Source organism: Prunus persica, chromosome G6 (genome assembly GCF_000346465.2).
Source record: "Prunus persica cultivar Lovell chromosome G6, Prunus_persica_NCBIv2, whole genome shotgun sequence".
Taxonomy (NCBI): domain Eukaryota; kingdom Viridiplantae; phylum Streptophyta; class Magnoliopsida; order Rosales; family Rosaceae; genus Prunus; species Prunus persica.
In genome coordinates, this window is record NC_034014.1 from 8,545,787 (window position 1) to 8,559,501 (window position 13,715).

At 36.3% G+C, this 13,715-nt stretch overlaps 2 protein-coding genes and 1 non-coding gene across 3 annotated transcripts; 2 read left to right on the top strand and 1 right to left on the bottom strand.

The window, feature by feature from the left end:
- Positions 1-3,864, top strand: LOC18773520 (UDP-D-apiose/UDP-D-xylose synthase 2). The gene is made up of 9 exons (XM_007205260.2): positions 1-449; positions 548-640; positions 805-912; positions 2,291-2,405; positions 2,495-2,628; positions 2,715-2,816; positions 2,902-2,994; positions 3,096-3,231; positions 3,310-3,864. The coding sequence occupies exons 1-9, from the start codon at positions 174-176 to the stop codon at positions 3,423-3,425; spliced, it is 1,173 nt and encodes a 390-aa protein (XP_007205322.1). The 5' UTR covers positions 1-173; the 3' UTR covers positions 3,426-3,864.
- On the bottom strand, positions 4,900-4,972 carry TRNAR-UCU. Its single transcript has one exon. It is a non-coding gene; the product is annotated as a tRNA-Arg (tRNA).
- Positions 9,234-13,450, top strand: LOC18772311 (BTB/POZ domain-containing protein At3g44820). The gene is made up of 4 exons (XM_007204913.2): positions 9,234-10,143; positions 10,473-10,542; positions 11,063-12,271; positions 12,370-13,450. The coding sequence occupies exons 1-4, from the start codon at positions 10,094-10,096 to the stop codon at positions 12,937-12,939; spliced, it is 1,899 nt and encodes a 632-aa protein (XP_007204975.1). The 5' UTR covers positions 9,234-10,093; the 3' UTR covers positions 12,940-13,450.

Genomic DNA, 13,715 nt, shown 5'->3' on the forward strand with positions numbered 1-13,715 from the left:
CTCCTTCGCTCCCTCCCAATCTTCCTTTAAATACATTCTGACCTCTCATTCTTCTCTTTCATATTCTTCTTCTCTTCTTCTCGAACCCCAAGAAATCTCTACTCTCTCTCTCACAACCTCATCTCGCCCATTTTGCCCAAATACCCCACATACCCAGAACGTCGTCGTAGAGAATGGCGTCGGTGGCTCGAGTAGATCTAGACGGCAACCCAATAAAGCCGATAACGATATGCATGATCGGAGCAGGAGGCTTCATTGGGTCCCATCTCTGCGAGAAGCTGATGTCAGAGACCCCACACAAGGTTCTAGCTTTGGACGTCTATAATGACAAGATCAAGCACCTTCTTGAGCCCGAAAACGCGCATCCATGGTCCGATCGAATCCAGTTCCACCGACTCAACATCAAGCAAGACTCGCGCCTCGAAGGCCTCATCAAGATGGCAGATCTGGTATAACCCATTTTCTCTCTTCTTGTTTTCTTGACGGTTCTTGATCATTTTTTCATGGTGGGTTGGGTTTTGATGGTTTGAATTTGTGGGTTTTGCAGACCATTAATCTCGCCGCGATTTGTACTCCGGCGGACTACAACACTCGCCCACTCGACACCATCTACAGCAACTTCATTGACGCTTTGCCTGTGGTGGGTTTCGGCTACTACATTTCATTTATTGTGTTTTTTTGGGGATAATGAAATTATGGGTTTGATTGCGAAATTTTTGATTTTGGGTTATTAGTGCGGGAATTGATTGAAAGTTGATGTAGGTTCTTCTTACATTTTTGTTTTTTATGAAAAAATTTCGTTAGGTGAAATACTGTTCGGAAAACAACAAGCGGTTGATTCACTTTTCTACTTGTGAAGTGTATGGGAAAACCATTGGAAGCTATCTTCCTAAAGATAGCCCTCTTCGTCAGGTAGCCCTCTCCCTTTCTTGTTCACCTTTCTTTCTTTCTTTTTTTCTTTTTTTTAATGTTTTTAATGTTTTCTTGGGCACGATTCAGATCTGTGCTTTTCTTGACGTTTGTTTTATGATAAAGTTCTCCATTTTGCATAATTCGGATGGTTTGATTGCATTTTTCTGCTTTTGGGATCTACAATCGTGTGTCGGTGGTATGGCATTAGACTGTAATACTTAAACATGTGCTTGAATTTGTGATCTGATCTGATACTGACATTTTGTTGCATGCATAACAAATTTGGATTCCTTAAGATGGGTAAGCCTGAAAATAGAGGCCGGAGCTTGGACTTGAGAGTGAAGAGCCAAGTCTGGTTCGACCTTTTATATATACTTATTAGAATATTAATATCATAATATAATTATAGTTCTTATTTTATCATTTTCCTAGTTTCTTATTATATAGTAGTCCTTTATTTAGGTACAAATAGTACTGGATATGTTAAAGTGTAAAGAAAGTGCTGGGATTGGACTTGATCCTTTTCCTTGGAGTGGCGTTCAGGCTTATGAAACAAGTATAAGGCTGAACTAAGCAGGCCAGGCCTAATAAAGATATCTTATCATGGCATCAAAGCCTGGCTTGGCCCCAGCCTGCCCGTTATCCAAGTGCATGGCTACTATTTCATTTCAGGAAATGTCTTTGAAGTTTTAGTGTTGGAGTTGTCTTCATTTTGTTGGGTACCATCATCTCCTATGTTTTGTGTGTCTTTTCATCATAATAGCAGCATCTCATACGTTTTGAGTTTCACTTTGTCATATCTCATATCTTTGGGGGTTGGTACAATTTTTGGATATGGTTCTTGTGGTCCAGGAAGTCTATTGTAGATTTTGCTTATAGCAACTTTAGGTTGTAAGGTACTGGCACATTGGTGGAACAGAGTTTGAGTGCTTAGATGGATGGAGAAATGGTAGTAAATTGGGCCTTGTAAAAGCAGTTGAAAATAGTAATATAGATTTTTCTAAAGAACTCTAGATTTTTTCACAAGATATGTGTGCTTTTTTAAAAGCAACATTTGTGATGCGATTTTATCAGTTGCAGCTCTCGTCTGTTGCAGCTTACCTGCTATTGCTAATTGGAAGTGAACACTTTTGCCTCCTTTTGGAAAGGGCGAAATGAAAGAACTCTAGGAAACAAAAAGTATTGTGTCCTATAGATTGTATAACAATTTATTTGTTCCTTTTGGCTCTCTAATTTTCCTGTGATATGATGCTGTCTATGTTTTCAGTTTGTAATGTGGTTTCTTCAGATTAAGTCACTGTTGCATTAAAGTTTGTTGATGCTGTATGATTTGCTTTTTTGTTAATGGAAAATTTACTTGTGTGCTATGTTTTAATAGGATCCTGCATATTATGTGCTTAAAGAAGATGAATCCCCCTGCATTTTTGGCTCTATTGAGAAGCAGAGATGGTCTTATGCATGTGCAAAGCAATTGATCGAGAGGCTGATTTATGGTTGGTGATCTCCTTCTTTTACTTTTTTCTCTGGCTGTTCATGAATTGGTATTTGTTATGTAGTCTTCTGATTTTCTTCTTGTTTACAGCTGAGGGTGCGGAAAATGGTCTTGAGTTTACCATTGTGAGACCCTTCAACTGGATTGGACCTAGAATGGATTTCATTCCTGGGATTGACGGCCCAAGTGAGGGTGTTCCAAGAGTTCTAGCCTGCTTTAGTAATGTATGTGCGATGTTAGTTGTAATATTCCCTATTTATTTGGTATTTCATATTTGTGTTGTGATCACATCCTGCTTTCTCTGTTGCAGAATCTTCTTCGACGTGAGCCACTCAAGCTTGTAGATGGTGGCCAATCCCAGAGAACTTTTGTGTACATAAAGGATGCTATTGAAGCTGTTATGTTGATGATTGTAAGTTATAAGAAAAACATCTCTCTTTTCAAATTAATATTTAGCATGCAAAAGAAGTTGCTCATCAATGTGACATCTTCCTCAGGAAAATCCTGCTAGGGCCAATGGCCACATTTTCAATGTTGGCAACCCTAACAATGAAGTTACCGTCAGGCAGCTTGGTGAAATGATGACTGAGGTGAAGAATTGTCTTTGATATACCCTTTTTTCTTTAGTTTATTAAGTTGGATTAGCAGTCCTATATTTGGATATGAGGATTGATGTTCTTGCATATTGCAGGTCTATGTTAAGGTAAGTGGTGAATCAAAACTGGAGACACCAACCATCGATGTAAGCTCTCAAGAATTCTATGGAGTGGGATATGATGATAGTGACAAGAGAATTCCTGACATGACTATTATCAATAAGCAGCTTGGTATATATCTTTCTTGTACCCCATCTTTAATGTAAATGAGCTCTGACTTTACGGCATTCTAACTATGTAATGTGACAGGCTGGAACCCGAAGACTTCGCTATGGGACCTGCTTGAATCAACCCTCACCTATCAGCATAGGACATATGCCGAAGCTGTCAAGAAGGCCATCTCCCAAGCATCTGCTACAAGCTAAATGAGTATGGCTTTGGGAGGATTCTTGCTTAGGTGTGCTGTTGTTTGACAGGTGTTCAAAATTCTTTCTAAAGAAGTCTTCAGATGTATGTTAATGTCTGATTTGAATATATAGTACATTTTTTCGTCTTACCAGTGTCGTTAGTCAATAGTTCATGGTAGAGGTCAACAATGTGTGCTTTGGATATGCCTGCAGAATATATCTAGATTTAATTAGGGAACTATATCATTACTGTAATTTGTCACCGGAGCTTTTACTGCGACATGCTGGGGGCTATATAGGCCACATTATACAAGTGAAGTTGTTTCTGTTTCTTTTGGGGAATGCTTGCCATTTCTGTATTTTGTAATAGGGTGTTGTATTCATTTTCGATAACCCTCGCAGGCTCATGTAGGCTCCTTTAAATTATTATTAATTTATTTATTTCAAGCATTCTACTGCTTTTGTTCTCATTTACAGGTAAAAAAGAGAGGATAATTGAGTGCTGTTGACTTGAGAAAGTTCTACTTATTTAAAATGCAGTGGTATATGCCTAAAATTATTAGTGATTAATAGAACAAAATTGTCCTATGTTTCATTCGAATTTGTCTAGTATGATGTTCTAAACAATTGTAGAATCTTGCCCAGTATGATGTTCTGAAAAAGTAGAAGCGGTTACTATTTATCCAATCATTAACGCTAGCTAATGTGTAGTTGAGTTATGGTTTGCCACTTTGGATATTTTTAAAGGAGTGCTGCTATTTCTATCCACATGTCCTATTTCCTCGCTTATTTTATAATCAAATTTTTAAAGATAAATTTATGTCTTTGTAATATTACTTTTAAGGATTTTGGGAAAAAACCTCAACTTTGATTATAAGATGGGTGGACAAATAAAATAGACGGTGGCAATAGTAACACTCTTTTAAAAGTGCTTACTAGTAATTGTTTTTCAAAAAGTAAAACAAAAATGAAGAAAAAGAGGTAGGAGCCAACCAGCTAGTGTGTTCGAGTCTCCATTTTCGTAGTTTCGACTATCGTTTGTATTTAAAAATAGAAAAAAATAGAAAATAAAATAAAATAAAAGGGAGTGGGAAGAAGTGTGGTTGGTATCAATTCAATAGCCCTTATTCAAAAAGAGTTATGTATAAATAAAATTTATTATCCCAGGTCTTTTGATGCTTTTTATGGTTCATGTAGTTGGCAGAATCTCTGATGCTTTTTTTCTTCTTCTTTCTTTCCAACTTCTACTTTCCTTGTGAAGAAAAGAAACATATACAATCATAGACACATATATGATTCAGTTTTGTATGCAATCCTAGGTTTAGAAACAAATGTTATGTATGATTTATAAAACTAAAATAATTATTGAAAAAGAGGATATTACCCAAATTAAAAACACGTGGCGCTGAGGATAGTTCAGTAATTTTCACGGGTTACAAAAATGGAAGGCATTTATATTAATATTTTAAAAACATAAAATAGAATAGAGAAGCACACCCGGTGGGACTCGAACCCACAATCGCCTGATTAGAAGTCAGACGCCTTATCCATTAGGCCACGGGTGCCTTGCGATCGCTTTTGTTCAGTTTTCGTATCCAAATATATTTATATAGCAACACAGTCCACAACTGCGTGCGCTTTGTTTTTGGACCAACACTTTGGCTAAAATAAAACTGGTTTTCAATTTACTTATATATTCCCTTTTTTTTTTTTTTTGTTTCTTTGGTGAGAATATATTTGAATCTTTTTTGTACTACGACTAGTGAGAGGTTAGTGGACAAACAATATATAATCACGTGCCCTTAAAACACTTTTGCATTGATCCTAAAACAAACATATTTAGCTAGGGAATAATTAATTCCCACTCATGCCAAGAGGGTAGCGTTACATAATTAGCGAATGTCCTCGTACTCTGGTGGTTGTTTGTGACTGCTTCATTCTCATGCTATTAGAACTAATGTCATCTGATTCATCGACCTATTTTATGTCTTAAAAAAACTAGAGTTGATCCTCTATATAATAAGACAACTAGATGAAGTGGGGTTTTTTTTAAAATTTTATACAAGTGATATTGAAGAATGATGTTGTTTTTTTTACACATTGACAAGGTGTCATAAGGTTCGAATCTGAGATCACTGATTTGCAATTAAAGGGCATTTTTCACGGGGTTGAATGAAGTGGTTTTATATTGCTGTAAAACTCACCAAATCAACGGCTCAACATTTGTATATGCAATAAACACCATGCATATGCCATGCTTAATTGTCAAGATCATAATAGTAACACAACCATATACAATTAATTATTTCAGCTAATTACTTTCATATACACTCTGTCTACTTAATTCTCTTTACTTATTACTCTACACGTAATTAGTTAGTATAATCATATACACTCTGTCTAACTCTAACATTATGATGCTAATAAATGCATTATTTTTTATATTTTTATACTTTTTATATTTGGTTTCTATCGAAATCATTTCAAAAGCGCAGTCTAGTAGAAAATAAGAAAAATCAAGTAATAAGACTCTTTTTAATTAACTTTCTCTTAAAAAACAAAATATAAAAAATATAATAGTATAATAATAAAATTATCAGATTCATAGTGCTCATTACTCCTCTCTGGTTCTGTATATAGATAATGATCATTATTTGCACCTACCTACGCTCATATAATCTACTCATGAACAAGTGGAATTAATGTTTGTGCATGAGTGCATTTGTTGGGCTTGGGGATCTTAAATAGAACTATTGTTGTAGAAGTCTCATTTTGTTGAAGGATGTTTCAAATAAATATATTTAAGGGATATTTTGGCGGGCCCATTTTGCGTAGTTTTGGAATGATCAAACTGTTTATTTTTTTACAAATCATCATTGAAAAAGATTAAGCAAATCGTAAACCACTAAGACATTAGTGATAATGAATAAGTAGACCAACACAGTTTTTTAAATAAACACTAGAATAGCTACCTACATTCTAACCATGCTCAAACATCTGATTTGGGTGCTTTTTTGCATATATGATCTATGAATTAAAGACATGAAAATTTGACAGATCATTGAAATACAATGCGGAATAGACTCTACAAATATAATTTTTTAATAAACTTATTTAAGAGATCTCTCGACTGGAATTTCCTTGATTATATTTTAGCAAATCAACAATATCAACATAATATTCTATTTTGCCATATCAAGACTGTTGGGTTATTTGCTATCGATATATACTGCAACAATTTCAACACAACCAACAATATGAACAACGACATATCGATATGATGTCGATATAATGATTTAATTGAGAACATTGACACATTAAAAATCGGGTTAATCATTTTATTGGTCCCTGAACTTAGACCCAATTTGCATTTGAGTATCTCAATTTCCAAAATAGTTCCCGTGCTCCTTTAATTTCACTTTCGTTAGGACAAATGGTCTTGCCGTTAATTTTGTTAACTTTTTTATTAAATGCAAGGGCAAAATGATATTTTTGTATCAAAATTGATTAAAATATATAAAAAAACTAAAAAATTAAAGGGTAAATTACTCAAATAGTCCTCAAACTTATACCTGATTTACATTTTGGTCCCTCAACTAAATTATTCATTCAAATGGTCCATCAACTCTATATTATTCACTCTAGTGGTCCTACCATCTAATTTTCTGTTAGATTTAACCTAATTTTAGGGTAAATAATAACAAATTTGCTCTCATATTTAACAGAAATATTGACAGAATGTAACGGTATGACCAATTGAGCGAATAATATAGAGTTGATGGACCATTTGAAAGAATAATTTAATTGAGGGACCAAAATATAAATTGAGTATAAGTTTGAGGACCATTTGAGTAATTTATCCAAAATTAAAATTAAACTCTCTCTCTCCCCCTCTATCCCGATTTCTACTCACCCCAAACTTTTTTTTTTTTTGGGTTGATTTTTTATTTGATTTTATTTGATTGTTAATTTAAAGATATGATTTTTTAATCTTTTTTTTTTGTTTTAATATAAAAAATACTATTTTGCTCCTGCATTTAACAGAAAAAGTTAACAAAATTGACGGTAGAACCATTTGTCATAACGAAAGTGAAGTTAAAGGACCACGTGAACCATTTTGAAAATTGAGGTACTCAAATGCAAATTGAGTCTAAGTTTAGGGATTAATAAAATGATTAACCCTTAAAAAGAGTGCTGCTAAACGAACCTTAAAATTAACTGAGTACACTATACTATAAAAGTATATATTGAATTACTGATTTACCCTAATATAAAATGACCAAACAAAATGATATATGGAATTGTGAAACAAATATAATTTTAATAAGTACGCCCTACTAACCATATTCAACCCTAATCAAGAGATTACTCGGTACCCATCTTTGTGATCCGCGAGTTAGAATGGCTTGGAGCAGATGAAGCCTTCCTTCTTTCTTCTCAGAACTATTTCTTGGCAACTTGGATTAGACAACTTAAAAAGCAACGACACATCTACTGGACAACTTTTAGAAGGGTGCTTTTGACTTGGTTGTTGTCAATGTTGACTAGTTTTGCAGATTGATTGGAGAGCTTCTTGCTGTTTTCTTGATGTGAGTAAATAACATCAAGGTTTCAATCTATTCTGTACACTTTAGAATCTAATTAATCTATTTGAATTGTGGCCAATTTTTCCCCACAGCATTTGCATAAGCCATCAGCTCCAATTGTTGTACACAGCATAGACCATTTTCCTTTTCCCAACTAGCCCTGCCCATGCCAGCCCCCACCTCCATTCTCAATTGCCTCCCTTATCAATCTAGGATCCCATTTTATTTTTCCCACTCTTGCAGCTTCTTTGCTATGAAAACAGTTCATAATTAAATTGGCAGTAGACGGTGAGACCCTCCTTACACTTGTTCTTAGTTTGTGCAACATATAATACACCTTGTCACCTTTATCGATTCCCACTCTCACTCGTAAGAGGGCCTCTAGTTCAGGCTTTTCTGAATAGACACCATGCTCCAACATATGTTTCTCAACAATGCTTTATCAATATCTCCATTACGGCAAAAATAATGCCACAAGTAGTTCTATAGGATGTACTTAGTTAATTTTACATTTTAATTAAATATTAGGATATACTTAGATCATAAAATATACTCAATTAATTTTAAAGTTCATTTAACAGCACTCCTTAAAAATCACATTTAAGAGAGGTTTTCCCATCAAAGAAAATCCTCTCAATTCAATCTTTATGATCCGTGGCAGCTAGCTATAGCCCAGCTGTCTCAAACAACTCGCTAACAAGCTGTACCAATCATTTTCATGTTTAGCAACACATGGACATTTTCTGCAAGGATGATAAGGACTGTGGCAAACATCATGAATTAATCTAGTAGTAATAATAATATTGGTACGTAATTTAAACTGATTTTAATTTTCGTTTCTTTCATATGAAGATTTGTTTAGGCTAATAATTTTGATTAATCTACACTGACCGTATATATAATAGATAGAGCACCCTTTGTCAAATATGTAGTCAAATTTGAACACGTCTATGTTTATTATGAGAAAAAAAACACTTTCACACCACATGAATTATACAAATATATAAATAGGATGAACTAAATTTACCTTATTTTGAAGCGTGACGAGTAAAACGGTATTGTGAGTAGGCTGGAGTGGGCTGTATCATAAACCCTAGTTGCAAATTGTCGCTCCTAGCAAGTCTAATCTGGCAAAAGAGATTCCAAATTCTAATAGAAATTTAAAAGTAAATGAAAAAACACTTCTACCGAACGTCACATGTAGGACCCGTAGAAGTAGTTACAACTCCTAAAGACATTCTTTAGGTTTTTTTATTTCATTAAAAAAAAGAAAGACATTATTTTATTTTTTATTATTTTTTATTCACAACAACACTAATACAACCAGAAGAATGATGTGCTTCTGGTGGGTCCCATGCCCCACACTCACAAACACTCTGCAAAACTGTAGTTACTCGGATGAATATGAAATATGATGGAGTCAATCTTCCACGATCAGGCAGACACCACGCGTTTGGGAAAATTATTGCAGGGAAGCTGTTTGACAAAAAGCCTCAGACAAACCACATTATTATTAACCTTTGTCTACAAACCCCATTATTTCTCGGCCGGCTAAAGCCCCATCGAGTCATCGACCGCTGATTGATGCTTTCGCTTCGATCTCCATTGCTATGTTCCCACACATGCCGGCCTCTTGTGCTTGTCCCATTTTAAAATTCACTTGCTTTGCTCTCACACTTGGGACTGTTTTGGCGTCGTGATCTGTGCATCCTTTTCTGGGTTTTGATTATAGAATTTGAAATTGTGTTGGGTTTTTTTTATGGTCCCATGGTATTTGGTGGTGGTGTGGGGTTGGGGTTTTGTCCCTTGATGAAGGGAGAGAATAGAGGAAGTCATAGCTGTAAAGGCCCACTGGTTGGTGTTTGGGCACACGACCTTTGTTTGACTTGCTGGACTTGGATTCCTACTTACGTTGCTTGGCATCTTTAACCTCTTCTTCTTTTTTCACTTTTGATTAAAGAAATCGTTTCTCGGTCTCTGTTCTCCACCCAAAATGAAGCTACTGTTTGGCTAGAGAGAGAGAGAGAGAGAGAGAGAGGAGAGAGCCATACACAGAGAGAGAGAGAGAGAGAGACAGGGTACTGTCTTCCCGCTTCGACCATGCCTCCAGCTGGGAAGGTTTCAGAGTTTCGCAAAGAAGGCAATGACTGGTACTCTCTCTCTCTCTCTCTCTCTCTCTCTTCTGCATACACTTCCAAGCACATAAATACAATCCCAATTGTTGAAAGCTTTAATTCTCATCGTTATTGTTCTTTTTGAGATTGAATTAAATGGGTTATTGTTATTATGGCCCTTTTAAGGCCAGAGGCCAGAGTCTGATTATATTTTAATTACAGCCTTCACTTCCATAGTTCAATTATAATTCAGTCTCAATACACCTTTCTTTTTTGTTAGAATGAAGTTTGATTTTTTCATTGAATTATATATGAAAGAGTTGGAGAGACTGTGATTGATGTATTGTGTTTTTTTGCCCCGCAAGGTTTTGCAAAGCGGGATTGCCAAGTGATGTTACTGTTGTGGTGGACGGCGTGAGCTTCCATCTTCACAAGGTATGCACCTATCATTTGCTGTGGTGGGTTATGGAATTTTGGGGATTTAGAATGGATAGGAACTGATAAAAACGTTTTTGTAATTCCCAAACTTCAGAAATAAGTTGTTGACTGGCTTGTTAAGATTATGCTAGATTTTTCATGAGCTTTTCGGTTTCCCTGGTAGTTGGTGGTGCACTATAAGCTTTCAATATTTGTTTCCCTTACAAAAAATAGAAGGTATTTGTCGAATGGAAGCCGTGTTTTAAGTGGTTATTTTCCCCCTGCTATCTTTTTAAGGATGATTATATTCTGGAAATTGAAGCATTAAATGCTAGACATGTTGTTGATAGCTTCATTTCACTATTAGTGATAAACTGTTATGTTATGTTTCTTAGTTGATTTTTTGTGCATTGTGATCTGTTGTTGTTTCTCCTGTCTTCCTCCTTTTAAGGATATTTTTATAATGGAAAATATTGTCATAGTTGTCACAGTGAATTTGAATAGGACTTATCACTTATGACAATTCATAACTGTCCAGTTTCCTCTCATATCAAAATCTGGGAAGATAGCACGTATGTATGAGGAGTCTAAAAGCACACGTGACAAGATTTTCACTGCACTTCTGGAAGAATTCCCTGGTGGCCCTGACACATTCCTCATTGCAGCTAAATTCTGCTATGGTATGCGGGTTGAATTGACTCCAAGAAACATAGTAATGATCTACTGCACAGCAGACTACCTTGAAATGACAGATGAGTACGGAGAAGGCAACTTGCTCTCAAAGTCAGAGAGTTTCTTCCATAAGAATGTACTTCACAACTGGAAAGACTGTATCTTGGCACTTCAAAGTTGTGAGACTGTTATCCAAAGGGCAGAAAAACTTCATGTAGTAAACAAATGTGTAAATGCTCTATCTGTGATGGTATGTACAGATCCTAGTTTATTTGGATGGCCCATGATGATGTATGGTAGTTTGCAGAGTCCTGGTGGAAGCATCCTATGGAACGGCATTAACACCGGAGCAAGAATTCGAAGCTCTGAGTCTGACTGGTGGTTCGAAGACATCTCATACCTCAGTGTGAGTTTGTTTGAGAGACTTATCAAGACAATGGAAACAAGGGGTATAAGACCCGAAAACCTAGTGGGTGCTGTAATGCACTATACCAGGAAGTACCTACCTGGTCTGGGACGATGGCAGGGTGGACAACATGGTATACCAAGAACAGTTACAAGTTTTAGTTTGACACCCATTGCCCTTGATCAAAGGGTAGTTTTAGAATCCATTGAAAAACTTCTTCCCCGAAAGAAGGGGAAATCATTTTGCCGTTTTCTACTTGGTCTACTTCGTGTGGCATTAATTTTGGGTGTCAGTGAAACCTGCAAGGATGCATTGGAGAGGAGAATAGGAAGGCAACTGGAGTTGGCAACCCTAGATGGCCTTCTGATTCCTACATATTCAGATGCTGACGCGTTGTATGATACCGACTGTTTTGAACGGATAATCCATCATTTTATGTCGTCAGAATCAAAGGTCACACCATTTTCTCCATCATCATTTGACCTGGAAACATCACCATCATCAAGACCATTACAAAAAGTTGCAAAGTTGGTAGATAACTATATTGCGGAGGTTGCTTCAGATGTGACTTTAAAACCAGTAAAGATACGCTCTCTTGCAGAGGCCCTCCCAGAATCTTCAAGGACTTTGTTTGATGGCTTGTATAGGTCACTGGATATATACTTCAAGGTTTAATTTTGCTAGACCACCTCTTGAGAGAAAAACTGCCTTTTTCTTATTTCTTCAAAATTTTTTGAAGTTTTATAATGCTGATTGCAATTTTTCAGGCACACCCTTGGCTCTCAGATAAAGAGAAGGAAGAACTTTGCAGCATAATTGACTTCTCGAAACTCTCTATTGATGCCTGTGCCCATGCATCCCAAAATGAAAGGCTGCCACTTAGAGTTGTTCTTCAAGTCCTGTTCTTTGAGCAGATGCATTTGAGAACCGCTCTAGCTGGTTGTCTTCATGGCTTGGAAACTGAGAGTGGCCCTGCAGGTCCTGTGACTGTCCCAGGTGACATGGCTGGCCAGATTATACAGAGGGACGGGTGGGTGACGATGGTGCGTGAGAACCGGGTTTTAAAGGTGGATATGGAAAAGATGAGATCTAGAGTCGGTGAACTCGAAGAAGAGTTTAGTAAAATAAAGCAAGAGATGAAAAAGGTGAACAAATCACATAGCTCTCTCAGTTCTCCTCGTGTGGTTGCCAGGAGAATTGGGTGCAGTCTTCTTTCGCGACCCTCTGATGCTAAACCAGATACCATTGAAAGTACTGGGCCCTCCCCAAGAGTATCAGTTGAGCAGGCACGCCCATCCCTGCATTCTAGACACAAGAAAAGTTTCTCATTGTTCTGAGAGCTAGTATAAAGAAATTGAAGTCATGCCTCGACACATAGAGGCTCTGGTTGGTTCTCAGAAAACGTGTGAGAAAGGAATCGGAAATCCATAAGCAGGGCCCTCGTTTCCTTCACGTTTCTGTTAACCAACCAGAATTCTTTCAGAGGTCTCTGAACGGAGGATGGTTTGCAACTTACCCATACTCACAGAAAGTATTGTTCTTTTGAAGTTGGATTTTGAGTACAGAGAGAAATTCTTTTCACCTATTGAGAGGGGAAGTCATCAAAGGATGAACCATTGTAATTTAAGAAAAAAAAAATAGAAGTTATGATTACCTGTTATAGAATGCTAGTCCCATCTAAGGATTGATTTGTACAAGTAAATACACCTTGTTTCACATAGAGGAAATAAATGTTTTAGTTTCTATTGTTTAAAGTTTGTTCTTGGGTTTATACATGTACATCTTTAAGAACCAAGTTGTAACTCATAAGTTTGTGAAATAGTGGAAAACTAAGTTCGAAATTGCTTGGCTTTCTTGTGTCCTTTAAATTTAGCATGTAAATTAGAAGAACTTCACAAACAAACACTAACAGGAAATTCTTGGCAAAAGTTCAGCAAAGTAGGTGAGGACTGATGTGTTAGTTTTGATGATGACTTGGCCACTTACACTTAGTCAAACACTACTTCCATAATCAGACTGGAAGCATCTGTTTGGAGGAGGATAAAATTTTGGATTGAGAATCTTAAACCATTCTATAAAAAGATGCTCTAATTAAGAATATTTGCAATCCTCA

What these genes read in the sequence shown, in the direction of transcription:
- LOC18772311 (XM_007204913.2), top strand. Translation starts at nt 10,094, where the DNA reads ATGCCTCCAGCTGGGAAGGTTTCAGAGTTTCGCAAAGAAGGCAATGAC. An exon ending in CGCAAAGAAGGCAATGACTG is followed by an intron (nt 10,144 to 10,472) that starts GTACTCTCTCTC and finishes TTGCCCCGCAAG; the next exon opens with GTTTTGCAAAGCGGGATTGC. An exon ending in TGAGCTTCCATCTTCACAAG is followed by an intron (nt 10,543 to 11,062) that starts GTATGCACCTAT and finishes ATAACTGTCCAG; the next exon opens with TTTCCTCTCATATCAAAATC.
- LOC18773520 (XM_007205260.2), top strand. Translation starts at nt 174, where the DNA reads ATGGCGTCGGTGGCTCGAGTAGATCTAGACGGCAACCCAATAAAGCCG. An exon ending in GATCGAGAGGCTGATTTATG is followed by an intron (nt 2,406 to 2,494) that starts GTTGGTGATCTC and finishes TCTTGTTTACAG; the next exon opens with CTGAGGGTGCGGAAAATGGT. An exon ending in AAGCTGTTATGTTGATGATT is followed by an intron (nt 2,817 to 2,901) that starts GTAAGTTATAAG and finishes CATCTTCCTCAG; the next exon opens with GAAAATCCTGCTAGGGCCAA.